Source organism: Schistocerca cancellata, chromosome 2, assembly GCF_023864275.1.
Source record: "Schistocerca cancellata isolate TAMUIC-IGC-003103 chromosome 2, iqSchCanc2.1, whole genome shotgun sequence".
Classification (NCBI taxonomy): Eukaryota; Metazoa; Arthropoda; class Insecta; order Orthoptera; family Acrididae; genus Schistocerca; species Schistocerca cancellata.
Window position 1 is genome coordinate 909619073 of NC_064627.1, and position 22357 is coordinate 909641429.

At 42.9% G+C, this 22357-nt stretch overlaps 1 protein-coding gene across 1 annotated transcript in view; it reads right to left on the reverse strand.

The window, feature by feature from the left end:
* Positions 1-22357, reverse strand: part of LOC126162843 (DNA polymerase alpha catalytic subunit) — a 244379-nt gene that overhangs the window by 220696 nt on the left and 1326 nt on the right. The window contains exons 2-4 of the mRNA XM_049919607.1: positions 11888-12079; positions 11402-11723; positions 2006-2083 (exon numbers count right to left, since the gene is read on the reverse strand). Coding sequence (XP_049775564.1) covers positions 2006-2083; positions 11402-11723; positions 11888-12079 — 592 coding nt within the window. The remainder of the gene's footprint in view (positions 1-2005; positions 2084-11401; positions 11724-11887; positions 12080-22357) is intronic.

A 22357-nucleotide genomic window follows, 5' to 3' on the forward strand; every position in this document is an offset into this window, starting at 1 on the left:
CTTGGTGAAAACCGCCCTGGGACAGAGCCAGAAGGCCCTGTGACTCAAGGAGTCAACACAACCGCCGGCTCACCATACCTTCAAGCAGCTTGCATAGAATGTTGGTGAGGCTGACAGGATAATAGCTATCAACATCTAGTGGGTTCTTACCAGGCTTTAGCACTGGGATGATAATCTTTCCTGCCAATGCGATAGGAATTCACCATCACTCCAGATGCGGTTGGAAATGGCAAGGAACTGGCACTGGGAATCCGCTGACAGATGTTTGAGCATTTGGAAATGGATGTGGTCTGGGCCAGGGGCTCTGTCAGGACAGTCAGCAAGGGCATTGACAAATTCCCACTCACTGTAAGGAGCATTATGTGAATCAGGGTGGCGTGAAGCAAAAGAGAGGTGTTCTCCTTCTACCTGCTGTTGGAGGAGACTAATGGTGGGGTGGTAATTCTCAGACGCAGAGATGTGAGCATAATGCTCAGCAAGACATTGTGCAATTATGCCTGGATCAGCAGATACAGCTTCATTTATGGCTATTCCAGGTACACCTGCAGGGGTCTCATAGCCATAAACTCGGCAGAACTTGGTCCAAACCTGGCGGAGACATAGCATTCCCAACACTCTGCTTCCTTCATTTGACGAGGAGGCGAACCTGGACATGGAGCCACTTGAAGGCAGTAAGGTTCTCCAGGGAGGTGTGGCACTTATGACAGAGGGCCCACCTATGGTTTCTAATGGTCACAGCAATTTCTGGTAACCCCCACGCCACTGACTTCCGCAGGGCGCAACCGGAGGAACATGGGGTTGCCAATTCAGCTGTGGTAATAATGGTATTAGTGATGGTGTGAATCACCTGATCGATGGTGGCATGAAACAGAGATTCAACAATGGTAGCGGAGGTGAAAGTGTCCCAGTCAGGCTTGGGAAGAGCTCGCAGGGCTAGCGTCGAGATGAGGGATGCTGGGGTAGGGACAGGAAGAGTGCAAAGTGGTCACTACCAAACATGTCATGTGCTCTCCAGTAGATAGATGGGAGAAGGCCAGGACTGCAGGCAGAGAGATCAATGACTGAATATGTGCCATGTGCCACACTGGAATGCTGAAATGTGTGTAGGCACCTGCATTTAGAAGGCAAAGGTCAAATTGAGTTAGTTGATCCCCAACATCTTTGCCACAGCCAGTAACCTCGGTTCCACCCCACCAAAGGTTATGAATGTTAAAATCACCCAGAAGGCGAAAAGGTGGGGAGAGTTGCGAGGTGAGTGCAGCCAATACATGGGATGGTGCATCACCATCTGGAGGGAGGTGGATGTTACAGATGGTAGTTTCCTGCGTTGTCTCACTCTGTCAGCCACGGCTTCTAAAGGTGTTTGAAGGGGCACAGGTTCGCTAAAGACATAGGTAAGGACAAAGATGCAAACTCCATCTGATGGTCTGTCACAGGCAAGACAGTTTTTGCAGTAACCCCGATAGCCATGAAGGGTGGGGGTCTGCACTGCGGGAAACCAGCTTTCCTGAAGGACAAAGCAAAAAGCAGGTGTAACACTTAGAAGCTGATGTAATTCAGTCACGTGGGAGAATAAACGACCACAGTTCCCTTGGAAAATGACACTTTCTGTCATGTGGGAAGGCATAAAGTGACCAAGGAGACAAATTAGGCCTCAGCATCATCTGCTGCCACCCGCTGAGTGTTGGCATCAAGTACCAATGCATCTGAAGCGTCAGCGAGACCTAGGTCCTCAGGGAATGCCAGGATCTCCACCTCGTGCTTGGAAACAGAGCCGTGGGGGACTGGTGGGGCAGGGGCCACTGCAGGCTCCTGTTTCTTAGGAGACTTCTTCTTTGATGGTGAATAACCCTCTAGGGCTCAAATTGCATCTTGAATGAAATAACAATATAAGGTAAATGTTTCTTCTATACTTTACAAAAGTAACACAGTTAGAGCTCTTAACTATAACATACAAAATTAAAAAATGTTTCAAGAAATGTTTCTACTTTTGATCCATACTCACACAGGGGACTGTTGTTTTTCCTCTGGAGCCTTCAAACATCTTGCAGGAGCAGCTTCTGCCAACGATTTCAGGTAACTTCTACAGGCAGAGAGAAAGTTGAAATTATATATGATATGATTTAAGCCATCATTATTTATAAGGGTCAGAAATGAAAGTTACCAAGCATTTTAGGACACAAGTATAATTTATAACACAATACAGACTGCATATCAATATTTAAGGTCTAAAATAAGGAAAAAGACTAAAAATCTTCCCAAAAAAAACTAAAAATAGCTAACACACTGAGACTATATCACAAAGTAACAATCTGTAACTGCATTATGAAAGTTAGTTATGGTAGTGCTGGCCCAATAAGCAAGACAGAGCACTGGACTAGTAAACATATAAACTTTTACTACTGTAGTGGTTGGTTGATTGGTGCTTAAGGGACCAAACAGCAAGGTCATCAGCCCCTTGTTTCAAATGTGGTCCATTCCGATAGTGTGACATCTCAGACAAGTCAGAATGACAAAAGGGAAAAGGCTAAAAAAACGTAAAAGTGCAGTCATGTCATCAATGGTAAAAACAAAATGAGGTAAGTCAGCAAGAGAGCGAACCCCACGCTATGCTAGAGACAGGAAATATCCCACCTCTGAAGCAGTAGAGGCAAGACCACCTGCAACTTAGAAGCATGCAACCGCTAGGATGTAGAAGTGTGTATGGGAAAAGGAGACTAACCAATCCTAAAAAGTGATAAAAACAGAGTAAAAGGGGAAGAAAAGAGGATCTCGGCCAGGGAGGGGAGTCGGGAATCTCCAAACACGGCTTACAGTGGGAGATACCCCAACACTCACCACCCTGCTCCAACACCAGAGAGAGATTAAAAACCTTAAAACTGAGAATAAAAACCACCCCAGTTCGACCATCCGGGAATCGTCAGCCAACATCAAAGGTAAAGTGGGGGGGAGTCTGTACTTAGCATGCAGAGCCAAAAGAAGGGGGCATTCAACCAAAAAGTGCGCTACTGACTGGAAGGCTCCACAACCACAAGGGGGGGAGGGGTGGCTCATCACGCAAAAGAAAACAGACAGGGAAGTAGCCTCCCAAGAGTTGGCCCATGATTGTGCGAAGTGGGATTTGATGTGAAGTCGTAAATCCGCTGCAAGAGGGGTTACAGAAAACGGGGGTAAAAGACTGTTCCCCCAGCCAAACCATCAGCGGGCTCATTACCTGGGATACCCACATGGCCAGGGAACCAAAGGAAGTCAATGGAACAAGCAGCACGGTGAATATCAACGAGATGGTCATGGGTGGCAGAGACCAAGGGATGGCGCGAAAAACACTGGTCAATAGCCAAATGGCCACTCACTGTGTCCGTACATAACAAAACGCAGTTGTGTTGGGACTGTTTAATAAAGGCAAGGGCCTGGGAAATTGCCATCAACTCCACAGTAAACACCCCACATGTAGGTGGCAGCAGATGATTTTCCGTTCCAACAGAGGACGTAAAGGCATATCCCACATGATCAGCAGATTTAGAGCCATCGGTGTAAAAAACAACAGCATCCCGAAACTCCCATAAAATTCGGTGGAAAAAGGAACGGAACACCATCGGGGGGATGGAATCTTTCGGACCTCGGCGGAGATCCATCCGAATTCGGGGCTGAGGAACTAACTGGGGGGAGTGAGGGGGGTGGGGGGAGGGGGGTGGGGGGAGGGGGGAGAGTGGGAAGACAGGACAAAGAAGGAAGCTGAAAATCACGGCAAAGAGATGCAAGGCAGGAGCCCAACTGGTAAACCTGCCCGAGGGTGGGAATAAGGTGGGCGACGTCCATGGTCTTGGAAAAGGATAGAATAGGAAGGATGAGTGGGAGAGGAACGGACAGTGATTGCATAAGACACCAGAAGATGGGACCACCGAACAGAAAGGGGGAGGGGGGGGGATCCCAGCTTCAACCAGGAGACTATCAACAGGGCTAGTAGGGAAGGCACCGGTGGCCAAACGGATACCACGATGGTAGACTGGATCCAGCACGTGCAGTGTGGAAGGAGCAGCTGAACCATAAACTTGACAACCATACTCCAAGCGAGACAGAACTAAAGCACGATAAAGGCGGAGGAGGAGGGAGCGGTCCGCACCCCAACAGGCGTGGGCAAGGAAGCAATGGACATTGAGTTTACAGAAACATCCTACCTTCAGAAGTCTGATATGGGGCAGCCAAGTGAGCTTGTTGTCGAAAAGAAGACCCAGGAAACAAAACTGTGGGACCACAGGCAATCGTTGTGCATCGAGATAGAGCTCTAGATCAGGGTGGATTGTAGTACGGCGACAGAAGTGGACCACCCGCGATTTTAAAGGAGAGAATTGAAACCCGTGTGAGAGGGTCCATTCAAAGGCACGCCGTGTAGCTCCCTGGAGCTGCCGCTCTGCAGAGGCCATCAAAGAGGAACCCAAATGCAGAAATCATCCACATACAGAGCAGGGGAGACCAAAGAACCGACAGAGGCCACAAGTGCATCGATAGCAATGAAGGAAAGAAGTACACTCAATACAGAACCCTGTGGGATGCCCATCTCCTGGGTCCGTGAAGAACTAAAAACAGTACCAACCCGAACCCTGAATGACCGATGGAACAGGAACTGGCAGATAAAAATCTGGAGTGGACCCCGAAGACCCCACTGATGAAGTGTAAGTAAGATGTGATGGCACCAAGCCGTGTCATAGGCCTTGCCAAGGTAAAAAAAAAACTGCAACCAAATGGCGGCACTGGGTAAAAGCCTGCCGAACTGCAGATTCCAAGCGAAGTAAATGATCAATCAGAGACTGTCCCTCTCGGAAGCCACACTGGTAAGGGGACAATAGGTCCCAAGATTCGAGGACCCAATTGAGGCGACAGGCTACCATCCATTCAAGTAACTTGCAAACAACATTTGTCAGACTAATTGGCTTTCAACAAATAGGGGGTTCTTACAAGGCTTAAGGACAGGAACCATGATGCTATCCCTCCACTGGGAAGGGAAGTCACCCTGGAGCCAAATACAGTTAAACACCCGGAGAAGATGTTGCTGTTGTGGAGCACTGAGATGTTGAAGCAGTTTGTTATGTTGGTTATGAATGGAGTTGGGCCAGGGGCTGTATCATGAGAAGAATAAAGTGTGGAAAGAAATTCCCATTCAGTAAAAGGTTCGTTGTAAGATTCTGACTGACAAGGGGTGAAACATAAGGTGGAAGCTTCGGCTCACTGTTTCCGGTGAAAGAAAGCAGCCAGATAGGAGGCTGATGCTGATGCCATTGCAAAATGGATCACAAGATGTTCCGCAAGAATCAACGGGTCTGTAGAAAGGCCATCTGGGAGGTGAAGGCCTGGAAGGGTGGACTGCCAATGACAACCTTGGAGAGAGCAAAGTGTAGCCCATACCCGTAACATACGGACAGTAGAACTGAGGGAAGAAACAAATTATTCCAACATATTCGTTTGCTCTGTTTGTTTAAATAACGGGCTTTAGCGTGAAGGCGTTTAATGGTAATAAGGTTGGCAACGGATGGGTGCCTCTTAAGGTGTTGCAAAGCTCGACGGCGATCACAGATGGCAATGGCCGTACTCCACCACGGGACTTGCCGGCGACGAAATGGTCCAGATGAGCGCAGTACAGCAAGGCTAGCAGCGAGAACAATCACGTTGGACACGTCACGTAGGACGTCATCAATACAACTCGAGAAAGAGGGAGGAAACACGACCTGTGCAGTGTATGGAGGCCAATCAGGGCGTTGGAAAGACCGACGGGGTAACCTGTCCAACGGGGAGTAGGAAGGGAGCGAGAGAATCAATGGTAAATGGTCACTATCACAAAGGTCATCGTGTGGCAACCAGTGTAATGAAGGGAGGAGGGAGGGAGAAGAAAGAGAAATATCGATGGCAGAAAAGGTACCATGACCGGCACTGAAATGAGGAGGGGAGCCATCATTAAGAAGGCCCCACAAGGGATGATGAGCATTAAAATCCCCGAGGAGGAGGAAGTTGCTGAAGAAGGGCAGTTAAGGCAGCAGGTGTAAGTGTCCTGTCAGGAGGGAGATAAAAGATTGCAAACTGTGACCTCAAAGTCCAGGTGGACCCTAACAGCAACCTCTTCCAGTGTAGTTTGAAGAGGAATCCACGCGCTAGCAACGTCTGTATGGACCAACGCACAAACGCCACCAGAAGCCCGCAGCGGTCTGACCCGATTTCGACAGAAAAACGGAACCCACAGAGGGTCAGTGTTCCTGTAGAACCACACAAGCTGCTGAGTAAGACGAAATAAAGGGATTTCGATTCCAGAAGGTGAAGGTAGTATCTATTACAATTCCACTGGATAACCACAGAACAATGATTCAGATGGGGGTTGAACAGGCTAAAGCCAGTCATACCGCTGGGGCACCACCCATCTCCAACAAGGAGGGGGGACATCCATGAACAACAGGTCAGAATCTGGTTGTGAAGCCGGGGATGGGACCTCTGGGGACACCAGAGGCTCCTTGTCCCAGGACTTATGTTTGTTCTTCTTTTCTGTTTGAGATCGAGGTGGTCTGTGCGGCATAAAGGAGCCAACTGCAGCAAGGTCGGGAACAGAAAGAGATCAGGCGACCTGGGGGCCGACAGACCGCGGTTCTCGCATGGCAGCAGACCTTTGGCCTGGAGGTGCCGGGAAGGGGCATCCCAGGAGGGGCGCCCTTGACAGGCAGACGCCGAAGGAGTGGGACACTTCTCCGGTTGGGGAGGGGGAGCAGCACCCGGAGGAGAAGGTGGGAGAGCTGCAGGAAAGGGGGGGAGGAGAGGGGTCTGGGACTGGGGTAAGGAAGGGGTGAAGATGTAACTAAAGCATAACTAGACGTCATGGACACAGGGTGAAGACGTGCATACTTCTTACGAGCCTCAGTGTAGGTTAAACGATCAAGGGACTCATACTCCTGTATCTTCTTTTCCTTCTTATATACTGGGCAATCTGGTGAATGTGGAGAATGAGTGATGATTGCCATGACAATTAACACACACAGGAGGGGGAACACAGGAACTCCCCTCATGGAGTGGACGTCCACAGTCACCACAGAGAGGGGCCTGCGAACAGCGGGAAGACGTGTCCAAAACACAAGCACTTAAAACACCTCATAGGGGGTGGGCTGTACGGCTTCACATCTCATCGATAAACCATAATCTTTATTTTCCCACGGAGTGTATCCCCTTCGAAGGCCAGGATAAAGGCACCAGTATTAATGTGATTGTCCTTCGGACCCTTCTGAACATGCCGAACAAAGTGAACACCCCGCCGTCTGAGATTGTCCCCAAGTTCCTCATCAGTTTGAAGGATGAGGTCCCTGTGAAAAATCACACCTTGAACCATATTTAGAGACTGGTGGGGGGTAATGGACACAGGAATTGTGCCAAGATGGTTACAGGCACGAAGGGCCACAGACTGGGCAGCTGAAGCAGTTTTCATCAACAACAAACCCGACCACATCTTGCTCAGGGAGTCCACTTCGCCAAACTTGTCTTCAATGTGTTCCACAAAGAATAAAGGTTTTGGTATTGGTGAAAGTATCCCCATCAGTCCTGGTGCAAACCAGATAGGGGGGAAAGATTTCGCCCCTAGCCGACGGGCCTGACCCTCCTCCCAGGGTAGCCATGGAAGGGAAGGCCAAAGGGGCAGGAGAAGCAGCACTAAAAGAATCAGTTCCACACAGAGAGACGGCCACAGAAGAACGCCCAGAGTTCTGGACCCATATGCGTTTCATTTGCATAGTGTCCGCCCTGATATCACCCACTCTGATCAGGGGCTTTCCTCACGGGCACCACCCAGCCACAGCAAGGGTCGTCTGGCATGGCAGCCATTGCCAGGAGTTCCGATGCTCCAGGATGACGAGCAACCACTCGTAGGCTTACATGAGGTGGTCACAGCTCAGGTATCAGAACTGTGATCCCTATATGTTCAGGGGGCTCAACCAAAAGGGTACATAGCGACCCCACCACACGGGCTGGCTAACGGGCTGGCTATGCACCCTGTTGTCAGACAATGACGTGAAAAAAAAGATGGAATGAACTAGGAGGGCACACGTTGGAGACACTAGGTAAGGTGCTCTTCCCCAAATGGCTCACACTACGGAAGAGAAATTTAGTAGTGGAGGTCAAACCCCAGAGGGAGACCAGGGAGTGCCAAAAGGAGGTGGTGATTACGCAACAAAAGGAGTGCTGCAATAGCTCGGGGCCCCATGTTCGCCACGCACATACTCACAGTAGATTACCTGTGGCCCTATTTTCTCGTTTGTTATTAGACCAGCACCTCCATACTTCATTATTCCTATTTGATTTTTTATTAATAATTCTATACTCACCTGGATAGAAGTCCTGTGTTCTTGCCATCACACTTCACAAATCCCCATTAAATGTAACTTCAACATACCTACTTACCTTTTCAGTTTCTCTAAACCATGTACACAATTAACCCTTTAATTGCTATGGACGTGTTAACGTGTGTGCCTTTGTACCTGTCCCTGTGTGCTCTGAATGTGTTTACGCACGCAATCAGTCCTTCTACCTGGTACTCTGAATGTGTCTACTTTTAGACACGTTCAGAGTACCATGTAGAAGGACTGGTGGCATGCATAAACACGTTCAAAGCACATAGGGACAGGTACAAAGGAGCACGCGTTAACACGTCCAGAGCAGTTAAAGGGTTAAGGAATCTAACATTCCACACACTGACCTGAAGTTTGCCATATTTGTTTTTACTAATGATAAAATCGCTGTGAGTAGTCATCGCCCAGACACCCAATTGAGGAACTATTTTACTTCTGGAATGTTTTACCCACAATCATACAACAGAGCTATATGTCCATGGCAAAATATAATGGCTACAGTCCCCTTGCTTTCAATAGTACTGACGTAGCAAGGCCATATTTTCTTATGTTAACCTCCCCCCCCCCCTTTCTGGATAGATTAATTTTACATACTGTCTTTCCTATAACAATTCATCTTCAGAAGACACACATTAAACGTGGCCTCTCCACAGATGTATGAAGTTGTATCTGTGCTATGGACATCTCTATCTCTGAGGGAAGCCAACTCATCCCAACACACAAAGGTCCACTATTCGTGGGGGAATATTATACCTGACTCATAAACTGTTTGTTTCTAGACATGATAATTGCATCAAAGTGGGAATGCTGTTTGAAGTGGTGGATAACTGTAAAAATAAAATAAATAAATACACACTTAATTATATACAGGTGGAGAAAATATGGATAACCATGAGTCGATATGAATGGGTACAAGGAAAACAAACATTAAAAGAAAGAAAAGAATAGTGCGCAATAAAAGATTTTTGTGTTGATTTAAGGGAATATTCTAATTTGAATAATTTACATTATGTCTTCAAATTGCTGTTAGCATGGACCCATGAACAATTTAATTAAACATCTACCTAATAACACACACCAACTCCTTTGCTCTAGTACAAGCGGTGATGGATCACTGCACAGGTTCCAAAGTACCGTAAGGAATAAGGACCCATCTTTATCTGTCATCATTCAACTGCCACCCACAACTTAATGGGACTGGCAAAATCTAGGACCAGTGAGCACACAACTTACTCAATTATATCCCAGATGAGCTCATTAGGAACAAGATCACAGAATCATAGATGGAGTGGGAGGGAAAGGAGCAAAATAACCCCACATCTGGTGATCCTGACACCATTCAATTTTCTAAGCATCCTACTCACCTGCACAATGTTGTAGGCAAGCAAGTGGATGTAGCAAATCAGACAATGGATTCACATATGACTTTCCAGTGAGGGGTGATGGCAGACATTATCACAGATCCATTTCATCCCACACCACCACCACCACCACCACCACCACCACCCATATGAGAATACCTATCTCTCTCCAGAGCAGTAGACTGGCAGAAGCAGTTTCCCCAAATCAAGGCACACAAGTACACCTTTGACACATGTCCATGAATAACCCAATACCTGCAAACCAGTAGTGATGCATTCTTCTGTAATGACAACAGAAGTACAAGGTTTCACAGACACAACATACTGAACGACTTCATTTGCCACAGTGACAGGAGCACTTACTCTCCAATGCAACAGATGTCACTAATTCAGTTTCTCGTAACCATATAAAAAGGTTCTCGTGACCATATAAAAAGGCTGCTGGTTTACTCGAGAATACAGATTTATAAGTTTGCCCCGTATGCTGAAGGTCTCACATAGGTCTTCACAGGCAGACACTATCACCCAAATTATAGCCTGCAAATAGATTTCCTGCTCCATATCTTCACCACTGTTAAACCTCTCACCACCCTGAAGAACCAAATGCTAAGGAACACCCCTCTCAACATCGCACCGGAGTGGAGCAATTAAACCATGCCCTTAGCCAGCACTATGACAATCTAAGATCATGACCAGAAATGAGGGGCATCCAACCCACAATCCTTCCCACCCATCCTAAAGAAGTATTCTGCTGCCCACCCAACCTACACAACATCTTGGTCCAGCCGTATGTCACTCCCACTCCTAACTCCTGGCCACACAGGTCATACCCCTGTGGAAGACCCAGGTGCAAAATCTGCCAATTCACCGACCCAGCATATCCTAATGTAGTCCTGACAAAGGGTTACCCCCATAATAAGCAGAACCACCTGTGACAGCACCCATGTCTTATACCAACCTTGCTGCACTTTCATCACAGCATGCCACTTGGAGCCCCCCCCCCCCCCCCTCCTGAATTATGTAGTAGATGACAGTTATCCTTGCAACACATCCTTCGCTCTCATTATCCTCCTGAACTCAATCTCCACTAAGCCACTGCATTCACACCTCTACCAAACATTCTCCCCTTTCCTCTGTCCTGTCATCCCTTCCCAATCCACACTCCACATCATCTTGCCCTCCATGAACTCGTTGGCTCGCGTACGTGCAGCTCCTGCCTCTCCCTCGCACGATCCTATGCCACGCACCTGCCATCTTCCTTCAAGTTGTTAGCAATCCCTCCCTAACCCCTCCTCCCACTTTCTGCCTCTTTCTAATCCTCCTCCCCCCCCCCCCCCCGCCCCGAGGTACAACCACTCTCCACCGTCTGACTGCTGCACTGCAGTCCTAGCCCTGTGTGTTCTGTGTTTTTATTCTTTTTTTGCTTGGAGTGCCTGTTGACAACTCAATGCTTCTACTATTCAGCAAGTGGTCTCCTTCACTCCTAAATGACTGAAATTCTGATTTAAAAATTTGGATTCTTATTAAAATTACAACTGCCCGTTATTAAAGACATGTAATGAACTCTCTTTTGCCACCATAAAAGAAACGTTGGATTTAATCAAATTAGTTACAAGATATATATATCTTAAGAACCTTTAATATATGATCGGTAATAAAATTACTTACTGTGGAGATAATCCTGTGTCTAATGACTGTTTTTTGCTGATGCTGTTATTACCATGTAACTCCTGCATAATGTCACCTAGGATATCATCATCATCCAATTTCACATTTGCTTCTCTTTTCCTCTTTCGTGATGGCATGTTCATAAGCATATTGCGAATACTCGCTGACCCATCACCGTTTTTCTTCGCATCATTTTTACTATTTGATTTCTTAACGTGTTTCCCACTGTAGCTGTTTTTCTGTCGTGAAGCTGAAGTAATTGATTCATCATCAAGGTCATCATCAAATATTTCACGACCATCCTCAACATATCCACTGCCATCTACAAAGAAAAAGTTTTTAGGTTAAAAAAAAAAAAAAAAAAACCATACCATACTTTATTAAAAAAACACATTACCATACATGATAAGAACAATCTCTTTAAGAAGTAGAACACAATGACTGAAATCCAGAAGTCCTTAGGTGAGATTTTTACGTAAATATTACCGTCATCAACAATCCAGTCATCAACCTGACGTTCCAGCACTTTCTTCGAATATTCCTTTTCATCCACTTCCTCATACACATTTTCAAAGTCCTCCACTTCATATTTGTTTTTGCTTCCTTTCAACTGTTTCAGTTTTTCAAGTGCAGCGAGACGACCATTACGATCCGCTTTTTGTCGCCGGGACCTGTGAGCTAGAAGTGAAGATATAATTAGTAAGTCCAACATTTAAATTTGATTAGACATTTAGTAACATTCAGATGACTGTGTTAATTCTTAATCTAGCTTCTCACAAGCAAAATAATGGTCACAGTGGAATAAGCAACAGTTACTAAGCATATGCAACAAAGTCTCAGACTTAGAAGCAATCCTAAAAGGAGGTGGAGGTCATACAACACTAATTAGAGAGGTATGGCTAAAAATCTAAATCAACAGAAGTGAGATTTTTTGGGAAAGTAAGTTTATATGGAAGGATTGGCTTATGCAAAATGGGTGATGGATTTGCCACAATAGACAATAAAACCAAATTGACCAACAAAGAGAAGTTGCATGTGATACTGTTTGGCCCACAATCAGTATCAAGAGTGGGCATAAAGTTAAAACTGGGTCTTTCTACCGATCACTAGAGTCACCCCCAGATACCACCAAGTAGTTTACAGAAAATCTCAGTTTGTTAGTACACATGTTTCTCTATCAAATTGGAGAAGACATTAATAATTCAATAATCAATTGGGATAGTTACAGTTTTGTAAGTTGTGGATGTGACATGACTTTCCACAAAAGAATTACTAAACACCTTCTCTGGGAACCACCTAGAACAAATAGCTACGAAGCCTGCTCATGATGGGAATATAACAGACATAATTGCAACAAATAGATCTGACCTCTTTGAGGATGCCCCTAATGAAACTGATATCAGTGACACAGGTAGTTGTCACAACAATGATTACTAAAACACACAGAACACCTAAAACAATTAGGAATACTAGCTCTCTTGCTGATACTAAAGCACAACATCTAAAACAAGTAGGAATACTGATTACTAAAGTACAAGGAATAGCTAAAACTAGTAGGAATATTTACATGTTCAATAGGCTGAAATAAAGAGGCAATCATGTCTTACCTAAAACAGGATCTCAAAACATTTGCCAGTGGGCATGGTGCTACAATAATTCACATTTACGATGGGAGAAATACTCCAAGGTATATAACCATTATAAGGAAACTTCTAATGAAACACTGACTTCTGTAAAACAGGTGTAAACCAAAACATAGGGCTATAGATAGATGCTGTATGAAACATGATTGGCTAACAGAAAAGGAACATGTGAAGCCTTCAACGACCACCACATCAGTACCTTATTGAAAGATCTCTCACAAAACCCAAAGAAATTCTGGTCAAATGAATGTCACAACACTCATGGATTCAGCAGTAGTGGGTAGGAGGAGTCGGGGCAGACCGAGGAGAAGGTACCTGGATTCGGTTAAGAATGATTTTGAAGTAATAGGTTTAACATCAGAAGAGGCATCAATGTTAGCACTGAATAGGGGATCATGGAGGAACTGTATAAGGGGGGCTATGCTCCAGACTGAACGCTGAAAGGCATAATCAGTCTTAAATGATGATGATGATGATGATGAATGTCAAAGACACCAGAGACTTAAGAATGAAACAGGTAGTGAAACTGACGGTGGAAAAACAAAACTCAGGAATGCTGGGCTCCATTTTCAGATATTCCTTTATTAAGCATAGGACAGATGTATTGCCTCAGTTTACTTTCCATACCACTGTAAGGATGAGTGGTACAGATATTGGTTATAGTTGCATTGAGAAACAGCAAACACTATTTAGTGTTTAGTCCAGGGCCTGATGAACTCCCTGATAATTCTATACAGAATTTCAGTGGAATTAGCTCTCATTTTAATTATAACATACTGTAGATGCCTCTAACAAAAATCAGTGTCCAGTACTTGAAAGAAAGTACCAGTCACACTTGGGTACAATAAGGATAGCAGATAGGATCCATAAAACTATCGTCCAATCTCCCTGACAGACTACCATTATAGAATCCCAAAACTTACTCTGATCTCAAACAGCATTATCTCCTCCACACTAAACATTGTGGGTTCTAAAAACATTGGTCATGTGCAACCCAACCTGCACTTTCTACAAATAACTCCCCAAGAAACTATGGATCAAAGAAATCATATGGATACAGTATTTCTTGACTTCCGAAAAGCATTTGTGCTAGTACCACACCTACACTTATCATCAAAAGTACAGTTATAGGGGGGTATCACACAAAATTTGTGGCTGGATTGAGGATCTCTCGGTATGGAGGATGCCACATGTAATCCTTTTTAAGATAATGCAGGTATCTGTAATGATCTACCATACTATCTGAATAAAACAACACAAATACCCAATCAGGTCTTGACAATGGTCTAAAGTGGTGTAAAGACTGGCAACTTGTTTAAAATGTTCGGAAATGAAATATTGTGCACTTCACATAATGAAAAAATGTAATATTTTCTGATATAGGCTCAGTTGTAGGTAGTAGACTTCTGTTCATTGATAGGATAGAGTGTTTGCAAATGATGCTGTCACTTATCTCGTAAAGTCATCATCAGAGGATCAAAACCAAATGCAAAATGATTTAGACAAATGTCTGTATCGTGCAAAAAGTGGCTATTGACTCTAAATGAAGTGTGAAGACTGTCACATGAGTACTTAAAGGAGTTTGCTAAATTTCAGCTACACAATAAATCATATAAATTTAAAGGCTGTGAATTCCACTAAATACTCAAGAAATAACAATTACATAAAACTTAAATTGGAATGACGACATAGATAATGTTGTGAGAAAGCAAACCAAAGACTGGGAATTATTGCCAAAACACTAAGATAATGCATATTGCCTACACTACACTATTCCATCCTCTTCTGGAGTATTGCTAAAAAGTGTGGGATCTGCAACAGGTAGAACTGATGGAGGATACCAAAAAAGGTCAAAGAAGGGCAGCTCATTTAGTACAGGGTGACACAGAATAATGGGTATGTTTGAAATGAGTAGTGGCAGCCATGGGCAGGTGGCAGCACTGCGGGTTCATGACAGTTCGTGAATAAACAGTCCGCCATTTCAGTAATCATGGATCAGTGGAACAGGCAACAGTGTCATTAGCCATAAAAAGTTTTATAAAAACAAAGATAGTCTGGTAGCAGCACAGAGGGAGTTTCGATGTTTTTACAATTTAGGACGTCATGATATCATTCTGTCGAAACATGCGATAAAATGTTGGATTAATAACTTTGAAGAGACTGGATCTGTCCTCAAGAAGAAACCAACAGGACAACCAAGAAGTGTACGTTCTCCAGCGAACATTGATGTTGTACGCGAGTCCGTCTTACAGAGCCCACAGCGTTCAATTCGTAAGAAAGCAGCAGTGGTTGGAATGTCCCGGGAGAGTGTTTGCAGAATTCTTCATCTTGATTTAAAATGTCATCTGTACAAACTACAGATGATGCACCAATTGAAGGACAGTGATTACCGGTTATGACCAGGATTCTGTCAACAGATGATAACTAAAATAAACAATGATGATGAATTTCTAAACAAGTTGTGTATGTCAGATGAGGCACATTTTCATCTCGCATGTTATGTGGACAAACAGAACTACTATTACTGCGCAAACACAAATCCTAATGACATTAATGAGCGCCATTTACATGCTAGTAAAGTGACAGTATGGTGTGGTGTTTCATCAAATGGGATTATCAAACCATATTTTTTCGCAAATAGACAGGGAAACACAATAACTGTCAATGCCGATTGTTACGTGGAGATGTTACGAACTTTCATTACACCTGCATTGGACAACTTTCCAAACATTCACGAAGCCTGGTTTCAACAGGATGGAGCAACATCACACACTGCAGGGCAATCAATGGCATATGTGCGAGAATTGTTCCCTGACCCCTAGATCGACAGATTTATCCATTTGCGATTTTTTTCTTGTGGGGAGCTACCTCAAGATCAAATCTACATTACTCAACCAAGAACCCTGAACGAGTTAAAACAGAGAATTTGGGATCCAATTCACAGTATCACAGCTGAGATCTTGCTGTAGTCAATGAGGAATCTCAACAGCAGATTTCACGAACGTATTGGTACAGGATGATGCCATCTAAAGGATGTAATTTTTTAAAAAATGATAAATGCCATCAGTGTTTCGTAAATGGCAAAGCTATAAGGTTTCAATTACTATGAATGCATTTTCTTTCCTTCATCACTTCTAGTTTTACTGGATTGTCAAAATGTTCCCATTTTTCTGTGTCACCCTGTATTATCGCAATATAGGAGACTGAGTTCCACGGATATGATATGCAGATTGCAGTGGAAATCATTAAAACAAAGATGTTTTTCATTGCAGCATGATCTTCTCATGAAATTCCTATCACCAACTTTCCGCTCTGAACGCAAAAATATTTTTTTCGCACCCATGTACGTAAGTAGAAATGATCATTGTAATAAAAGAAGAGAAATCAGAGATCGAAAGGAAAGATTTAAGTGTTCATTTTCCGAAGCACTGTTTGAGAGTGGGGTCATTGAGAAATAGTCCGAAGGTAGTTCGATGCACCCTTTGCCTGGCACTTAACTGTGAACTGCAGAGTAATCATGTAGATGTCGACTGGGAAAATGCAGTCAACAAAGGAGACAGTTTATAATTAACTTGTTTTTCCCACCTCATAACGATGCTCAGGCGTGAGGGATCCATACCCCACAGGACTAACAGGAGATACTGAATGTATACAAAGAAGAGCAATACAAATGATTACAGGTTAGTCTGACTCATGAATGTGTGTCACAGATATGTTGGAAAACCTGATTTGGTGGCCTCTTGAAGAAAGTCACCAAATATACTGAGTAAATCTACTTTGAGATTTAAGAACAAGTATTAACTGAGGAACTTAAGAGATATTCCTTGCCCCCATAAACAACGTTCCCACAGGGGCCGTGAAGATGAGGCATTTATGCCGTCATGTTCCCACGGTCCATACACAATTGGAATAAGAAGAAATCCTAACATAATATGTGGTGTCATGCACTTCACATGTCCTGGTAAAGTATTATATATGGAAGTTTTTTTCTAAATAGTCAGAATTTACAGACCGAAGGCAAATGTTTGCAGGGCATGGGGCAGGATCCAATAGTTTAACAAGCAGCACTGCAACCCACCGTCTGTGTCACAACTATCAAATATATATTTACATTTTACCTAATAGCTTCACAAGCAGCAGTGCAACCCACCGTCTGTGTCACAACTATCAAACATACATTTGCATTTTACCAGAACTTTCCTACAACAAACCTACATGAAACAATGGAAACTTCAGTTTGGAATATCAACACTGTTAGGAGGATACGACTACTACTTACCGTAAAGATGACACATCGAGTTGCAGACTAGCACAACGAAAAGACACTTACACAGTAGCACAGCAAAGAACACAAGAAGAAGGCTTTGGCTGAAAGATATAATGTGTAACAGTTTTTCCATTGTGCCCATCTGCAACTCAGCAGGTCACCTTTACAGTGAATAGCAATCTACCCTTTTCCTAACATCACAAGTACACATTACATTGATTTGTTTGAGAAGTTATTCACAGATATGCTTCCCTAACCTACAAGGTGACTATGATTTGAAACACAAAACGTTTTCTAATGATAAAGATGATGAATGGGTTTTACAAAGAACCCGACAGTGTGATACCTCACAATCAACAAGACAATATAAGAGTTTTGCAGTAACACAGAAGAAATGACTTATGGAGAACAGTGAACTGAGAGTATCAATAAAATAAAATGTAAGACGTGCATCCCCCCCATGAACCATGGACCTTGCCGTTGGTGGGGAGGCTTGCGTGCCTCAGCGATACAGATAGCCGTACCGTAGGTACAACCACAATGGAGGGGTATCTGTTGAGAGGCCAGACAAACATGTGGTTCCTGAAGAGGGGCAGCAGCCTTTTCAGTAGTTGCAGGGGCAACAGTCTGGATGATTGACTGATCTGGCCTTGTAACAATAACAAAAACGGCCTTGCTGTGCTGGTACTGCGAACGGCTGAAAGCAAGGGGAAACTACAGCCGTAATTTTTCCCGAGGGCATGCAGCTTTACTGTATGATTAAATGTGATGGCGTCCTCTTGGGTAAAATATTCCAAAGGTAAAATAGTCCCCCATTCGGATCTCCAGGCGGGGACTACTCAAGAGGATGTCATTATCAGGAGAAAGAAAACTGGTGTTCTATTGAGCAAGCAGTAAAGGAAACAAAAGAAAAATTCGGAGTAGGTATTAAAATCCATGGAGAAGAAATAAAAACTTTGAGGTTGACATTGTAATTCTCTCTGAGGCACCAAAGGACTTGGAAGAGCAGTTGAACAGAATGGACAGTGTCATGAAAGGAGTATATAAGATGAACATCAACAAAAGCAAAACGAGGATAATGGAATGTAGTCGAATTAAATCGGACGATGCTGAGGGAATTAAATTAGGAAATGAGACACTTAAAGTAGTAAAGGAGTTTTGCTATTTGGGGAGCAAAATAACTGATGATGGTCGAAGTAGAGAGGATATAAAATGTAGACTGACAATGGCAAGGAAAGCGTTTCTGAAGGAGAGAAATTTGTTAACATCGAGTATAGATTTAAGTGTCAGGAAGTCGTTTCTGAAAGTATTTGTATGGAGTGTAGCCATGTATGGAAGTGAAACATGGACGATAAATAGTTTGGACAATAAGAGAATAGAAGCTTTCGAAATGTAGTGCTGCAGAAGAATGCTGAAGATTAGATGGGTATATCACATAACTAATGAGGAAGTATTGAATAGGATTGGGGAGAAGAGAAGTTTGTGGCACAACTTGACCAAGGGATCGGTTGGTAGGACATGTTCTGAGGCATCAAGGAATCACCAATTTAGTATTGTAGGGCAGCGTGGAGGGTAAAAATCGTAGAGGGAAACCAAGAGATGAATACACTAAGCAGATTCAGAAGGATGTAGGTTGCAGTAGGTACTGGGAGATGAAGAAGCTTGCACAGGATAGAGTAGCATGGAGAGCTGCATCAAACCAGTCTCAGGACTGAAGACCACAACAAAAACAACAACAACAAGACGTGCATGGACAAAGTTAGATCAGTAGGAGCAAGCATGAAGGGAGACACCCCCCCCCCACACACACACACACACACAAAGAACTAGGATGCTAAAGGAAATGAAATGATATCCACAACTAAAACTACTAAAATTAGTGTTTTGAATAAAGTAGTAATATCCAATTTCTTGTAGGAAGGTTGAAATGTGGGATGTGAGCTGCTTCCTTTGCGTCATCAACTACAATCTGTGGTAAGGATTGGTCATGGTGTGATCAATGACAAGGATCTTGGGAGTTTGGGCATGCCTCAAGAACACAGCACTATCAGGGTCACTCAAGAATGTGGCGCTACCAGGGTCACTCAATAATGTGGCATTATCTGGGTCACTACGCTGGTGCAGCCTATATTTGTGTGAATTCTGAAGTGGCATACCATCTAACATTATGATGTGTTATGAGGAATTCAGAAGGAACAGTATAGAGCACAACCATTTTATATCACTGTAATCCATGGATCCCACGATAAAGGAAATCTTTAGTGATATAGAATGAGCCAAAGCGAAGTAGCTGTCAGAAACTGCCTTAATAACTTAAAATATTTGAAACAAACACAAACTCATTTCAGCATTAATTCAGTGATATCATTTGTGCTGTGTTGGTGATCCTATTCTGTTTGTGCATGTGTGTTTTACACTTGTGTGAACAGTCAGTCTGTTTGTATGTTGTTCCTGCAGTGCTTGTGCAACTCTTAATAATTAATATCCAAGTTCAACTGTATCTTAGGTATTATTTGCTGACACACAATTCTACTTCCAATAAGTTAGTGATTCTGAATGGAACATAAATAATATTTTGTGAAAAGTAAGTATTGCAGACATAACAAAAATCTAGCCTATATATGATTGTGCCACATTACAAAAAAAGGGGAAAAAAACTTCAAGATGGAAAGTGAGGACATGTGCATAAACAAGCTCAAAGATAGAGAAAATTGGAAGTCTGAAGTATAACACTAAAATCACACAATACATGGACTGTTGTGACTGTCTCAATAATAATCCATTAACAATATGTAGTAGGCCTACAGCGAACTGATAGCAGCCAAGATAAAATGTGACAATAGCTTAATGAATCACCACCACAACAGTTGAGAAAAAAGTTATGGTATGTTACATTTTACAAACAGCAATATATCTAAAACAGTGTGGGCGAAACAACTGTCATTTTATGCACACGAGTCTGGAATATGCTTACATGTTAATGCAGGAGCAGTACCGTTTCCTAATGCCTTATGATTCTGAGACATATTGATAGGATTGAAAACTGCTCATCAGCTGCTGATATGGTTCAACAAAGACCTGATCAAGTGATCACTACAAAAATTCACATGTCTCTGCAAGTACATAGAAAACCCAAAGAAATTCTTGTCATATGTAAAGGGTGTCAAGTGGCCACCAAATTAGTAACTGGACACTCAAGGATGACACAGTACTTGAAACTGAGAATAGCAAAGCAAAAGATGAAATGCTGAGCTCTATTTTCAAATGCTCCTTTACTATGAAGATACAGGTGAACCGCCCTAGGTTACTTCTCACACCTTACAAAGAGGAGTGGTGTAGATATTGGTTACAGTGGTAGTGTGAAATAGCTAACAGGCCCCAGGAAATGATGTAACTACTGTCTTACTATATATTGAAATTGCTCTTCGAAGTAGCTCTTATTTTGGGTATTATGTACTATAAATCCCACAAACAAAAGAGCTGTGCCCAGTAGTTGGAAGAAAGCACAGGTCACATTTGTATATAAGTAGTGCAGCAGATGTTATCCACTAAATCACCGTCCAATATCCCTGACACACACCTATAACAGATTATAATATAACATATTCTCAGTTGAAACATAATAAAATCTCTCAAACAGAATGACCTTCTGCATGCCAACAAGCACTGATTATGAAGACATTGGTCGAGCAAAACCAAATGCTCATTTCTCTCACATACTGAAAGTCACATATCAAAGGAGTCAGATAAACAATATATTTCTTAACTACTGATAAACATCTAAGTACCAGTCATACACTTATTATTGAAAGCATGTTCATTAAAGGCATCACGCGAAATCTGTCGCTGGCTCGACAATTTCTTAGTAAGGACGCAGCATGCTACCTTGGATGGAGAATCATAAACAGATCTCAAAATGACTTTAGGTATATCATATGGTAGAAAACTTGTTTGTTACTTTTAGGTTCCATGGGTCATTTGTACAGTTAATTGTAATAATGTGGAACGAGTAATTTTACATTAATGTGTAAACACTGTTATATGCTAACCATATACAAGGTTTTATTTTTAAAAAATTATATACATGGCTGAATTAATAATTCCTTGCTTTTCACGTTGGTATACATTAATGACCTTCCACACACATTAATTTTTTTTTCCTAGTTGCTATAGTCATCTATGACATAGACCTACTGTTTTAAAAAAGCTGCGCATATATTCAATCAGATCTTGCTTAGATTTCAGAGTTGTTCAAAAATTGGTAACTTGTTTTAAGTTAGTGTAAAATAGTGTACTCCACAAAATAGTAAAATGTAGTATCCTATGACAACAATATCAAAAAGGCACAGTTGGAATCGGTCAACTAATATTAATATCTGGCTTTAACAGTCTTCAGGGGTATGAAATGGAATTAGCCTATTACAAAAAATGCTGTTGGAAAGTTCTTATATATTATACACATTCACTCAGAGAGAAACCACACGGCAGATGTCAGTTCACTGGTTGGATACTAGAAAAAAGCAGTCAATCTGCACAGGAGACTGCTAACAAAAGACTCATCTGACCCATCCTACAATATTGCTGAAGTGTGTGATTTGTACTAGAACTAAAACAGGATATTGAATGTTCACTAAGAGGGTCAAGCACAAATGTGAACAGCACACACTTTTAAGATTTACACAAACTTTCCCATGAAAGCCTACTTACAAAGTATCAAGAACCATCTGTGTGAGAAACCAAGGAATACGCTACAACCTCCTATCTACAGCTCCTGTAGGGATTGCCAAGATGAGAGCAGAGCAATTACGGCACTTACAGACATGTTTAAGTAATTATTCTTCCCACACTCCATACCTGAACAGAATGGAAATGAGCCTTAACAACTGGCACACTGGGAAACACGCTCTGCCATATACTGCACAATGGTTTGCGGAGTATAGATGTTAACTACAGAAGTATAGGAATAAGACTTTATCAATGGACTAATATCTAAAAATTTAATTTCCACAGTATTAACAATCAGCTGATGGTAAAGGAGATCAATGA